A 14,459-nucleotide genomic window follows, 5' to 3' on the forward strand; every position below is an offset into this window, starting at 1 on the left:
CCAGGTGGCAGAGGAAGTTATAGAGGTGAGTAAAGTTAGAATATTTCCTTCTCCAAAATACAGAAATGAACAAGATGTGATTTTATATCTAATTTCCTGTTCTTGATATTTATTGCTTATTTATTTATTATTATCTTCTGCCTTTTGTATTTGCACATTTTGGTGGCTTTTGCGCATGGGTTGTTGTAGGTCATGTTGTGTGCTGTTTTTCTTTTGTGTTTCTGTATGTCTACTGTGAATGCCCACAAGAAAATTAATGTCAGGGTTGTATGTGGTGACATACTTGAACTTTGATAATAAATTTAGCTTGAACTTTGAATTAATATCTTCATGATCAGCAATATTGATACTAGTTTTACATTGCAGATTCACTTAATGAATTTAAATCCCACGGCTGCTATATCACTTAAGCACGTACTCCTAAATTGGTAGACTAAGCCTTTGATTGACTTCTCTGGCAACAACCACTCAGCTTAAATATGATCTCACGTCTTCTTCAAGTTTAGTTTAGCAATTTGAACTGTGTTCTCATTATTGTCATTGGACCGTGGGAGAATTAATTGGGTTCTGTTTTGCTCAAACACTTTGTGAAATTTGATCTGATCTAACTTCATTTAGAATGCAATATCCAGAGAATGACATCAGTGAAAGTAGATTCAAGCCACTAAGAAGCTGAAACATTCAAAAAGCTGACAAAAGAAATGTCCTCACTTGCTACAATGGCACAAATTACAGCTTTGGTTAGGTATGCAAATATATTTGGAAATGATGATCTTAACCGTGTATATATATATATAAAGTGAAATGTGTTCTGCATGTTTAAAATAGTGTCTTCAATGAAGACAGATATGCTGTAGCCAGCCTTCCCCACTGATCTGTCGAGAACATTTCCTTCAATCATTTCACAGTTCTTTTGAAAACACTGTTTGTTACTTGTTGGATATCAGTCTACCCTGCCTCCAATTTGTGCAACTAACCATGTTATAACAGACATCTCCCGTCAACTTCTTGGGATTTTTGAAATCTGTGATCCTTTGATGTATTTTATCAGAAGTCTGAGATACTTCTTTTAGTGTCTTTTTTTTTTACCTTCTGTCATTATCTCTCTTAATCCTTGCTGCAAGATTGAGAAATGGTATAACATATTCATGGATATTTGACAGTCATTGTCATACTGAGCTGACAGATTTGAGCAGGATGTTTCTAACTCACCATTTCGTTCAATGTGACATTCTTGTACCTTGCTATATATAGAACATGTTTTGTTGTCTCGATAAGTATTTATACAATGGTCCCCAAAACATGATTTGTGCATATTCACATTGACGAGATTTGTTGCATCTAGATACTGTGATTGCCAGCTCTTTCTCTAAAAGAATGCATTCAAGTTCCACCAGTATAAATTTAGGTATTCATATGCGTCGGGTTTTGGGATCATGTAATAAAATCACACTGAAGACAAATTTTGGAATATCAGTAGTATTCATAGTGCCATGGAACACTACAGCACAGAAACAGATTATTTTGCCCACCCACTCCATGCCAAACTGTTAATTTGCCTAATTTCATTGACCTGCACATGGGCCATAGCCCTCATAGACCTCCCATCCATGTACCTACCCAAATTTCTCTTAAATATTGAAATCAAACCCGTATCCACTACTTCAGCTGCCAGCTTGTTCATACTCTCACCTACCCTAGGAGTGAAGAAGTTCCTCTTCATGGTCTCCTTAAACTTTTCATCTTTCACCCTTAACGAATTGTTGTCTATCTACTATTTTAGTAATATTTGAGTAATGTTGTAAATATATTGTTGATTAAGCATTCTTTGCTTGCTTACGTAATTCATTATGAGTTATACTTAAAAGTACATGAATGGCATATGTCATCATGCCACTATGTCACACAAGCATGACTTGCTTAAAGTAAAACAAAACTAAGGCAAGCATTCTCAACTCTGTATTGTTGCTGTCAATTGGTTTCATGTTTTGGAGTTACAAAATATAACAGTGGCAACAAGGAAGTTTTAATCAAACTTGAGTTGACTACCTACTTGTTGAAGTGCTGCGAGACATTCCAGTTAAAAAAGCGCAACAAGACATTTGAGTTTTTAGAAAAAGCTCAGTGAAACATTTAAGTTTAAAAAAAAGCAGAAAACAGAAGAATTCATGGGTTCATAAACAATGAATACCAGGTGATAATAATCATAAATTTTTTAAGTCAGAGCAGAAATAGCTGGATATATACGAAAAATGGACGCATTTGATTGTGAAGAGAAACTGGCTGCTATATTTGGAACAAGTTGAGCATTATTTTAAAGCAAATGGAATAGTCAAAGAGAAGCAAATGCCAGATTTGATGAGTGTATTCAGTTTAAGAACATAGGAACATATGAAATAGGAGCAGGTGTAGGCCATTTGGCCCGTCGAGCCTGCTCCACCATTCAATAAAATCATGGACTCATCTCCACCTACCTGTCTTTTCCCCATAACCCTTAATTCCCCTACTATGCAAAAATCTATCCAGCCTTGTCTTAAATATATTTACTGAAGTAGCCTTTACTGCTTCATTGGGCAGAGAATTCCATAGATTGACAACTCTCTGGGAAAAGCAGTTCCTCCTCATCTCCATCCTAAATCTATTCCCCCTGAATCTTGAGACTATGTCCCCAAGTTCTAGTCTCACCTACCAGTGGAAACAACTTTTCTGCCTCTATCTTATCTATCCCTTTCATAATTTATATGTTTCTATAAGATCTCCTCTTATTCTTCTGAATTCCAGTGAGTCCAGTACCAGGCAACTCAATCTCTCCTCATAGACTAATCCCCTCATATCTGGAATCAACCTGGTGAACCTCCTCTGCACCGCTTCCAAAGCCAGTATATCCTTCTTCAAAGAAGGAGACCAGAACTGCACACAGTACTCCAGGTGTGGCCTCACCAGTACCCTGTACAGTTGCAGCAAAACCTCCCTGCTCTCAAATTCAGTCCCTCCAGCAATGAAGACCAACATTCCATTTGCCTTCTTGATAGCCTGCTGCACCTGCAAACCAACCTTTTGTGATTCACCTACGCATACTCCCAAGTCCCTCCGCAGAGCAGCATGCTGCAATCTTTTACCATTTCAATAATAATCTGCACTTTCACTTTTCCTTCCAAAGTGGATGACCTCGCATTTGCCAACATTGTACTCCATCTGCCAGACCCTTGCCCACTCACTTAACCTATCTATATGTCTCTCCAGACTCTCCATATCTTCTGCACAATTTGCTTTTCCACTCAATTTAGTATCATCAGCAAACTTAGATACACAAGACTTGGCCCCCTCTCCCAGATCGTTAATGTATATTGTGAACAGTTGCAGGCCCAGCACACCACTCACCACTGATTACCAACCAGAGTAACACTTATGTGTCCCAACTCTCTGCTTTCTATTAGTTAATTAATCCTCTATCCATGCTAATGCATCACCTCCAACTCTATGCATCCTCATTTTATGGATAATTCTTTTATGTGGCACCTTATCGAGTGCCTAAATGCATACAGTTTGCTTAGACATTTGACTGCTCCAACCAAACCAGCCAAAATGAGCAGTTTCAGTTTCAAACAGAGCACTAATCTGCGTGCTGATGATGAAAAATCTGATAATGATGAGACCATTACAGGACTGTGTAGCCTTGAGATTTACAATGTAAAAATTAACAAGAGACAAGTAATATGGCTTACACCAGAAGTGAATGATAAATTAATTAAAATAGAATTGGACACTGGCTCACCTGTTTCAGTCATACCACAAAATGAGTTTGAACTGTATTTCAGAGATACTAAACTGAAGCTTGCATGTATCCAACTAAGAACTCATACTGGGGGAAAAATAACTCGTGTGGGAATGATTTGTAACAATGAAATGTAACAACTGACAGACCACATTAGACTTGTTTATGGTAAAAGCAAGAGGGCCAGCATTATGGTTGATTAGAGATCCATCCACCATCCGCATGCCATAACCCCTGTAATAGAGTCAACTGAAAGCAAATTAAGAAAGATACTGGATGATGCCACAACGGTGTTCAAGGACGACACTGGAAAATTCAAACATTTAAATGAAAATGCTACACCCAAGTTTCACAAAGCCCATCCAGTTCCCTATACCATCTGTGACAAAGTAGCCAGTGAGCTAGATCACATGGAAGCCGAAGGAATTCTGTCAAAGGTTGGGTGGAGCCCATGGGCAACACCAGTGGTCTCAGTAGCCAAGAGGAGCGGGTCTGTCAGGATCTGTGATGATTCTAAGGTCACCATCAACCCAGTACTGAAAGTAGAACAATACTCTCTGCCCAGGATAGAGGATATATTTCCAAACATTTTTTGGAAGATAATACTTCAGCAAAGTGGACTTAACTGAGGCTTACCTTCAGAACGAAATGGAAGAAAAGTCCAAAGTGTTTCTCACCACAAGCACAAACAAACTGCTTTACTGCTATGATAGGCCTATTTTTGGAGTAGCATCTGCACCTGCACTCTGTCTGAAAGCCATGGACTGGGTGCCACAAGGCTGCACAAGCACTCACTGTTACCCAGATATCTTTGTTACCAGTAAGGATGACAAGAAACATCTCCAAAATATCAAGACAGTGTTAAAAAGATTAGAAGATTATCAGCTCTGAGCACAACACATCAAGTGTGAATACCTTAAACTAAGCATCACTTACTGTGGTCATACTATTGGCACACAAGAACTACACAAGTGTGCTGACAAAATTCGAGCAGTGGTGGATGCCACAAGGTCAAAGGATGTGCCCCTATTGCAGTCCTTTTTTAGGATTTATCAATTACTATCACAGGTTCCTACCAACCTGGCTACTGTGCTCCACCCCTTGAACTCAATACTACAGATCGAGAAGAAATGGTAATGGATAAAGCAGTGTGATGTGGCTTTCCAAAAGACAAAGGAAGTGTTGCTGTCAGACACTGTACTTACACATTATAATCTAAACCATCCAGTGAAGCTTGCCTGTGATGTCTTGTCTTATGTGTAGGTGCAGCCACGCCATATGTTATAAGTGATGGAAGTGAGGGCTCCATAGCATTTGCGTCACATTTCCTTATTGACAGAGAGGTCCTGAGTCTGGTTTGGGGTGTAAAACATTTCAACCAGTACTTGCATGAGAGAAAGTTTATCCTCATTACTGATCATCAACCACTGGTGTCCATTTTCAATTCACAGAAGGGCCTTCCACTAACAGCAGCATCAATGCAGAGATGGGCTCTGCTTCTTGGAGGACACAAACTGAAAGTCTCCCAGTTATCGCAGCATTGGCGCAAAGGGAAACCAGAAAAGTCCTCACACTGTCTCAGGTCTACATGGCCACCCAAAATGTCTGGAAAGTGCAGCAGAATTCCAGTTCCCCCAGTCTTTACCAGCACCGGGATGAAATTGCCCTTGACAGGTGTTGGGGTACCATTCAAGCTGAGAGTTAAAATTTTGGAGGAACTATAATTAGGCATGATCAAAATGAAAGCATTGACTTGAAGCACTGTCTAATGTCCTGGGATAGATCAACAGATCGAGCAACTTGCCATGCACCGTGCGGGTTGCCAACACTTCCAGAAGAAAGATGTCCAGAGCTGTCAGAACCACTTCCTGCAGTCCCAGAGTCAACTCCATTGACCATCACAGAGGAGTCCCCCGAATCAGAGATTGTTTCACAGCCACAAGTCTCACCTGCCGGGCAAAGTGATCCCCCTTTGCTTGTCAGGAAAGACGTGATCCCACAAGAGTAAAAAATCCTCTACAGCAATTAAATCTTTAGGTCTGAATGAGACAATTTAAAATTTTCTATGCTGTGAATATCTGTTAAAAAAAGTTTATTTGTATAGTACACTGTGTATGTAGTTGAGATGCATTCTACATTGAGTTAGAGTTTACTGCTAAGCAGTAAGGAAAGTTGTGTTTTTAATATTTCAGTAATATTTGAGTAATATTGTAAATATATTGTTGATTAAGCATTCTTTGTTTCTTTAAATAATTCATTACAGGTTATATGTAAAAGTATGACCTTCGGAAACAGCTCTATTTCCACCTTTAATATCTTTATTTTTCCCTTTCAGGGTTCTTTTGAAGACCTTGACCTGGAGTTACATGCAGGCTTCAGTTCTTTGCAGGAATGGGACCCGTTCTCGGGGTTCCACGACTGGCCGCTATTCGACATGCCAAGGGTTTGGCCTGAGAGTCTTGATCGTGTTCGGAAGCCTAAGATCTTGGGGCTCTGGAGACGGGCGGATCGAGGGCCATTGTCACGGCAGGAGACTCGTGTGTCATCCGGGAGGCCAGAAAATCTTTTGCTGTGAGCCTGAACACCCAAGGTCTTAGCGATCTTCGGACACAGAGCTAAAAAAAAACGATGAAACAGACTTCTAACATCGTAAACCAGCGGGTTGTTGTTATGTCTCCCGCTTGCCAGGGAGAGAGAGAACCTGTGGTTTGTCGAAATGTTGGATGAAATGCGAAACCTTTGGGGTAAATTTGGTCTGTGTCTTTGCATGGGCTCGGTGATGGTACCGATGCGCCTTTTTTTGGCGGTGGGGGGAGCAGGGCTTGTTGCTTATCGCTGTTTACGCGCGGGAACGGGGGGATATTTGGGATTCTCACATTTAACTGTCGTTCATTCTTTGGGGCACTTCTCTGTTTTCGTGGGTGTTTGCAAAGAAAAAGCATTTCAGGATGCATATTGTATACATTTCTCTTGCATTGAATTCGACCTTTGAAGTAAGTAAATGGCATATTGTATGTCATCAAGCTGCCACATCATAGGTAAAAACGAAACTAAGACACACATTCCTGGCTCCATGTTTTCGTATAAATTAGTTTTATGCTTTGGAGTCACAAAACATAACACTCTTGACCTCTACTTCTAGACTCACCCAACATCAGTTGAAAAATCCTGCTTGCATTTACCCTAACTGTACCCTCATTGGTCTTCAAGATCTGAGTGCTCTCTGCTTTGTTTGTCAGACATTATAGAATATGAATGCTCCCACTATTCTCTGGGGACTAATGCATCTGCTTCAGGTTACTTTTATAGTTGTCACTGAGCCATTCATCAATTCTACAATCATTCTATATCTACTTGTACAGTGTAGAAACAGGACCTTTGGTCCATTATGCAGTATATACTAATTCCATTTGCTGAAATTCTTCCTCAAATCCCTTCTAAACATTTTGTCCCTTAGCATAAACCTATGCCTTTTATTAACATATCATGAGGCTGAGGTAACTAATTCTCATTAACTAGTTATTTAAAAAAACTTTGATTGCTTCCAGCACACGTGCCTATGACTTGTGTTGAAGATTTTATGCTACGTAGCTGGCTTTTGGTTTATTATTGTTACACTTACTGAGAAACGTACTTGTGTGGGCTGATGGCAATGCAATTCAGTAGAGTGATTGCTATCCATGATCATATACAGACTGAACAGCTATGGGTCCTATTGAAGTGTCTCAGCCCGAAATATTCACTGTGTTGACAGCATCCTGGCCAGATATATCACCATCTGGTATGGGAGTTGCAAGGAAGCTGACCGCAAGACCCTGCAACGGATTGTAAGGAGTGCTGTGAGAATCTTCAGGGACTCTTTCCTACCCCACTCTCCGTCCAGGGGCACTGCATTCGCAGAGCCCTCACTCCCAACCGCCCCACAAACTCTCTGACCTCCTCTCATCAGGCAGAAGGTACAACAACATAAGAATAAGGACTGATATACTGGGGAACAGCTTCTTCCCCAGGCCATGAAACTTCTGAACATATTATTATGACAGGACTGATAGCATGATACTGTTGTATATTTAACTATATATCATATATACACTTTATGTCAACATGTACATCTACAGATTTTTTAATTATCTATTAATATTATTTTATGTGCTGTATGTGATATATGTACTTGGTTTCGCACCCTGGTCCCAGAAGAGAGATGTTCCATTTAGCAGTGTACATGTATGGTTGAATGACAATAAACTTGAACTTGTACTTGACTGTTTATTCCTTTCCACAGATGCTGCCTGACCTGCAGTGTTTCTCCAGCATTTTTTCTTTGTTACTCTGAATTTTCAGCATCTACAGGATCTCTTGTGTTATGTTTGTTCTCTCTGTTCTCTGAAGTAAAATCTCTGCTACATTATCATTGCATTTCTCTGAAGAACCTGAGTTCTCAGAATCTACTCCTGAAAATGTTGACTCTTATTCTGACCACAGTTGTGTCTTTAATGAGGCTGAGTACAAGGACCTGTAATCAAAAGACTTCACTTTTACTCATCTATTATGTATTAATCATTTTCCTCTGCCAAAGCTTGGAGCCTTATGTTAAAATATATTCATCATAAGAAATATTCTGCAGAGAAATAATATATCCCTCAAACCAGTCCATTTATCTTATCCTTTACAATACATGAATGCATTATGCATGTCTACCACTACTGGTCTGGCTCCGGGATAGTTTGATATCAATCCCATCATCGACCATTAAATTCTTTGTATCTCATTACACCACATGGGCAGTACATAAAAACAGAATGTAGACAATTTAGCCACAAGGCTGCAACTGAAACATTTAGGAAAAAGTGGAAGCACTTGAGGAAAATTGTTAGGAGGCTTTTGAAGGAATATGAGAGGTAGCAATATACAATAAATGAGAAGGATAATCCTAAAGCGTCAGATTATGACTATAAAACCATTCTGCCCTTCAGCCCATTGAGTCTGCTCCAACATTCAATAATGGCTGATTTACCTGCCCTATCAACACCAGTCTTCTGCCTTCTCCCTGTAACCTTTGACAACCTTGCTCGTCAAGAACCTACCAACTTCAGCTTTAAATAAACCAAATGACTTGGCCTGCATGGCAGTCTGTGGAAGTGAATTCCACAGATTCACTACCCTCTGGCTAAAGAAATTGCTCCTTATCTCTGTTCTAAATGGATGTCCTTCCATTCTGAGGTTGTGTCTGAGACTATCCAACTATTGAAAACATTCTAACCTGGCCTTTGAATAATAGGTTTCAATGAGAACCCCTGTAAAATCTTCTATGCTCCAATGAGTACAGGCCCAGGGTTATCAAACACTCCTCATAAATTATCCCTTTCATTCTTGCAAACCTCCTCTGTACCCTCTCCTTCTGAAGATATGGGGCCCAGAACTGCTCACAATACTCCAAGTGCGGTCTAACCAATGCCTTACAAAGCCTCAGCATTGCATCCTTGCTTTTATGTTCCAGCCTTCTGGAAATGAATGCTAACTTTGCAGTTGTCTTCCTTACTACTGACCCAGCCTGCAAGGTAACCTTTAGGGAATCCTGCACTGGGACTCCCAAGACCCTTTGCACTTCTGATTCCTGAATTCATTCTCCATATCACTGAGAAAACAGTCTATGACACATATGTTTTGGTCTTGTTCTGTATTGGAACAGTTCTGGAAGTCAGTTTTTTCAACAATTTCTAAAGCACTTAAAATTAATCTACAATGTAATAAATTAACTGTACTTTTTGGAATAATTCCTCAAAATATTCATGGTATTTCTGTGTCTGGCCAACATGTTATTGCATTTGTAACATTAATAGCTAGGAGGGCCATTTTGTTGAACTGGAAGGATACATCAGCTCCCACTTTGTCACAATGGTTCTCTCAAGTGATGCTATGTCTTAGTTTGGACAAAAATTAGAAGTCGAACCTTTGAACCTTTATTTGATTTTGAGAAAAGATGGGGCTCATTTGCTCATTATTATCATTTGTGCGAATTGATAGATATTTTCCACAATATAATTGTAAATTTTTTGGTATATTTTCTTTTCTTGCTGGCGGTTTGATGTTTATTTTTAGAAGCTTTTTGTATGACACATGGCTCCGGATTGTACACCTAATGGGGTTTCTTTCTCACTTTTTCTGCTTAGTAGGTTTTTTTTTTGTTATCACAAATTTTTTTTCAATCTTTAAGATAATGTATTTTTTGAGACATTGTAAGTGTTGTTACTTCAATGTGCTCGTGTTATTTCTTTTGTATAATATAACAATAAAAAGATTTGAAAAGAAAGAGAAAACAGTCTATGCCTTTACTCCTCCTAGTATAGTGCAGGGCCATACACTTCTTTACACTGTATTCCACCTGCCAGTTCCTTGTCCACTCTCCTAATCTGTCCTAGTCCTCCTGCAGACTCCCTGCTTCTTCAACATGACCTGCCTCTTCACTGATATACTATGGAAGCTGTGCTCATGTTTCCGGCATGGAAGTAAAGCAGAAATGGCTGGGAAGGGTTAGCATTACTATTATGCCAAGGCTTCACACATACACCAAAATGAATACATATTCAAAGCAAAAGAGAGAAGTTAAAGCTACAGCAAAATCATGAGGAATCAGAATGAAATTGGAAAAGCTCCTTCACAGGAATAGTGGGCTTCAGGCTGCATTCTATACTGTAACGACCCATAGATGAAAATCAAAATAACCTGCAGATAATCTGCAAACAGTATAATAAACAGAATAAAAAATAACCAGCATTATAAAAAGTGGTTTGAAGTATCTACAGTGCTTTGCAGCAATGGTACACAGAGTTTGTCCATAAATTTAATCCCACAATAACACCTGTGGAATTAAATTTAGGAAATTAACCCAGGCAACCTGTTCATATTCTATACCTTCACAGTATTGTCCGGGGCAATCTTGACCCGGCCCAAGAATCCCCTCATAACAAGTGTCTATATCAAATTTTGAACCACAGATCTATTTAGAATGTATAAGTAGCCTATCTGACATTAATAAATGGGTGATTAATCCTTAATTAATGTTTCCGAGATCTAAAATCCATTTCAATAGATGCAGATCAAATTTGACCCAGAACAGCCTCAATGTACAAAAATTTGTAGCACCTGTACAAAAGTATAAAATTTTTACATATTTTCATTTTTGTGCATTTTGGGTCACCTTAGGAAAAGTCATCAAATTTCAGTTTAAAAAAATGGCATTCAGGGTGTTTTTACTGCTGTCAAATGTCAAAACGGGTCAAATTTGACCCGAACAGTATGTAAGGGTTAAGTGGGACATCTGGAATTAAAAGGAAAATCTGATATCTGCAATGGTGACCATGATTTGCCTAGATTGTTGTGAAACCCCATCTGGTTCAGTAATGTCATCAGGAATGATAATGGCGTCCTCACCTGGTCTGACTTGCATGTAGTTTAAAAGTTCCAATATCATATGCAAGCTATTCAGTTCAATCAAATAGGGACAAGGAACACTGGCTTCCCAGTAAACAAGTACTCATTCTAAGAAGTAGTTGATCTGCTTAGAAATGAAGAGGAAGTAGAGTTTTAACATTTCAAGGAGTGAGGGAAGATGGCTGAACAAGCGTATGATAAGATGGGGGTAGGAGTCAACAATTCTTCAGATCAAACATTCATACAACAAATTCTGAAATCAGTAACTATCTTTGTAGCTTATTGCCTGATTCATAAAACCTGGAAACAACTTGCTCTCCATATTGTACTGCGCTGGCTGGTGTATTACGTAGACAGCTGGGGCGCAACATCCCTGGTCGACCCGACCAGCGGAGGGTCAGTCATAAAAGCTGGAAGAAAGCAGCAAGCACCCAGCAATCACACTGACAAAAACGCCCACGTACGAACTTCACCAAGGAATTTCTCTCATTAATTTGGTTCCTATGTAGAAAGAAACTTCATCATCTTCAGTGCTGCTGTCAGTGGGAGAAGTATTGAAAACGAGAAAAATGACACCACACATTTCAGTTAAAATTTCAGGAACTCATCTGCCATGCACTTTGATGGAACAACCTTATTGCCTCTTGTTAATAAAATAGAACATATTCTAGGGTGATTTAATACAATGCTGTCACTCACCTCCCAGGCAGGCTCCCATTGCCAGGGCGAAAATCAGAGGTTTCACGGGCAGGTTTACATCAGCAGCCTGGCTCAGATTTAGCAGCACAGGAATCTATTACAGAAAAGAGTTCATTGTCACATGGACAAGTGCACATATGCACGGGTGCAATGAAAATTTTATTAGATTAGATTAGCTTTATTTGTCACATGTGCATTGCAACATCGAAACATAAAGTGAAGTGCGTCATTCTGTGTCAACGACCAAAGCACTCCAAGATTTGTGCTGGGACATCCTGCAAGTGTCACACGCTTCTGGCATGCCCAGAATTTACTAACCCTAACCTGTACAGGTTTGGAATGTGGGAGGAAACCACGGCACCTGAAGGAAACCCACGTAGTCATGGGGAGAACAAACAAACTCCTTACAGACAGCGGCGGGAGTTGAACACTAATCACTGGCACTGTGAAGCATTGGGCTAACTGCTACACTACTGTGCCACTTGTAGCGTTTCCAGCACTGTCACGTGCACACAGCATTAGAGACATTATGTTTAGGAGAAAAGTGGAAATTAAACACTTTTTTCAAGACAGCTGAGGTCAATTTTGATCCAGTAGAGTTCAGCATACTATAGAAGCTGGAGTAAAGAGAATTAAAGAGGCATGAGAGTGGAGTTGACCATAATTGATCGGAAAAGAATACTGGTTAAGATGATGACAGAGCAGCAATGTCTGGAATTTCTGGAAACAACTCAGAAGGCATAGGATATATAATCCGAAAGAGGAAGAAGTATTCTAATGGCAAGATGACACAAACATGGCTAATGAGGGAAGTCAAAGCCAACATAAAAGCAAAAGAGAGGGCATATACTAGAGCAAAAATTAGTGGGAAGTTAGAGAATTAGGAAGCATTTAAATACTAACAGAAGGCAACTAGCAAAGTCATTAAAAAGGAAAAGATGGAATACAAAATTAAGCTTGTGAATAATATTAAAGTTTCTTCAGATACATGAAGTGTAAAAGAGACGAGAGAATAGATATTGGACCGTTGGAAAACAATGCAGGAGAGGTAGTAATGAGGGACAAGGAAATGGCGGACAAAATGATTAAGTATTTTGCATCAGTCGTTACTGTGGAAGACATTAGCAGTATGTTGGAAGTTACCGGTGTCAGAGGTCGTGAGGTGCATGATATTACCTTTATTTGGCAGAAAGGATCTTGGGAAACTGAAAAATCTGAAGGTAGATGTCACCTAGACCAGATAGTGTACACCTTAGGGTTCTGAAAGAGGTGGCTGAAGAGATTGTGCAGGCATTATTAAAGATCCTTCAAGAATCTCTAGATTCTGGAATGCTTCTAGAAGACTGGAAAATTGCAAACATCACTCCACTTTTCAAGAAGAGAGAGAAACAGAAGAAAGGTAATTATAGGCCAGTTAGTCTGGCCTCAGTGGTTAGGAAGATGTTGGAGTCAATTCTTAAGGATGAGGTCTCAGGGTACCTGGAGGCACATGACAAAATAGTCTGTAGTTAGCATGATTACCACAAGGGAAAATCTTGCCTGGCAAATCTGTTGGAATTCTTTGAAAAAATAACAAGCAAGATAGACAAAGGAGAATTGGTTGATGTTGTGTACTTGGATTTTCAGAATGTCTTTGACAAGGTGCCACACATGAGGCTGCTTAACTAGCTATGAGCCCATGGTATTACAGAAAAGATTCTAACATGCATAAAGCAGTGACTGATTGGTAGGAGGCAAAGGTTGGCCTATCAGAGTTCTCTTTGGGAGACAGTTGACTTGATTAGCATTTCTGATCTGGCTATTGTTCATGATTGCATTTAATTAATAAAAAGAGTGGGAATAAAGGGAGCCTTTTCTGGTTGGCTGCTGGTTACTAATGGTGTTCCACAGGGGTCTATGTTGGGACCGAATTTTCTTAAACTTTATAGGTCAATGATTTGGATCATGGAATTGATGGCTTTATTGCAAAGTTTGCAGACAACACAAAGATAGGTGGAAGGACAGGTAGCTTTCAGGAAGTAGAGAGGCTACAGAAGGACTTAGACAGATAAAGAAAATGGACAAAGAAATGGCAGATGGAATTTAAATTAATTAGGTATCCGTTAGTCTCGTGAGACCATGGATTTCCACCTAGGAAGGTTTCCAGGGCGCAGGCCTGGGCAGGGTTGTATGGAGGACTGGCAGTTGTCCATGCTGCAAGTCTCCCCTCTCCATGCCACCGATGTTGTCCAAGGGAAGGGCATTAGGGCCGATACAGCTTGGCACCAGTGTCGTTGCAGAGCAATGTGTGGTTAAGTGCCTTGCTCAAGGACACAACATGTTGCCTCAGCTGAGGCTCGAACTAGCGACCTTCAGATCACTAGACTGATGTCTTAACCACTTGGGCACGCGCCAACACAATGGCAGATGGAATACAGTGTTGGGAAGTGTATGCTCATGCGTTTTGGCAGAAAAAATGAAAGGGTTGACTATTTTCTAAATAAAGATAAAATACAAAAATCAGAGGCACAAAGGGAATTGGGAGTCCTATGCAGGATTCCCTAAAGGTTAAGAC

General features: G+C 39.8%; 1 protein-coding gene across 1 annotated transcript in view; it reads right to left on the minus strand.

The window, feature by feature from the left end:
• Positions 1-14,459, minus strand: part of oca2 (oculocutaneous albinism II) — a 498,511-nt gene that overhangs the window by 86,460 nt on the left and 397,592 nt on the right. Inside the window, exon 21 of the mRNA XM_063052933.1 lies at positions 11,906-11,999. Coding sequence (XP_062909003.1) covers positions 11,906-11,999 — 94 coding nt within the window. The remainder of the gene's footprint in view (positions 1-11,905; positions 12,000-14,459) is intronic.

The sequence above is a fragment of the Mobula hypostoma genome, chromosome 7, assembly GCF_963921235.1.
Source record: "Mobula hypostoma chromosome 7, sMobHyp1.1, whole genome shotgun sequence".
Taxonomy (NCBI): domain Eukaryota; kingdom Metazoa; phylum Chordata; class Chondrichthyes; order Myliobatiformes; family Myliobatidae; genus Mobula; species Mobula hypostoma.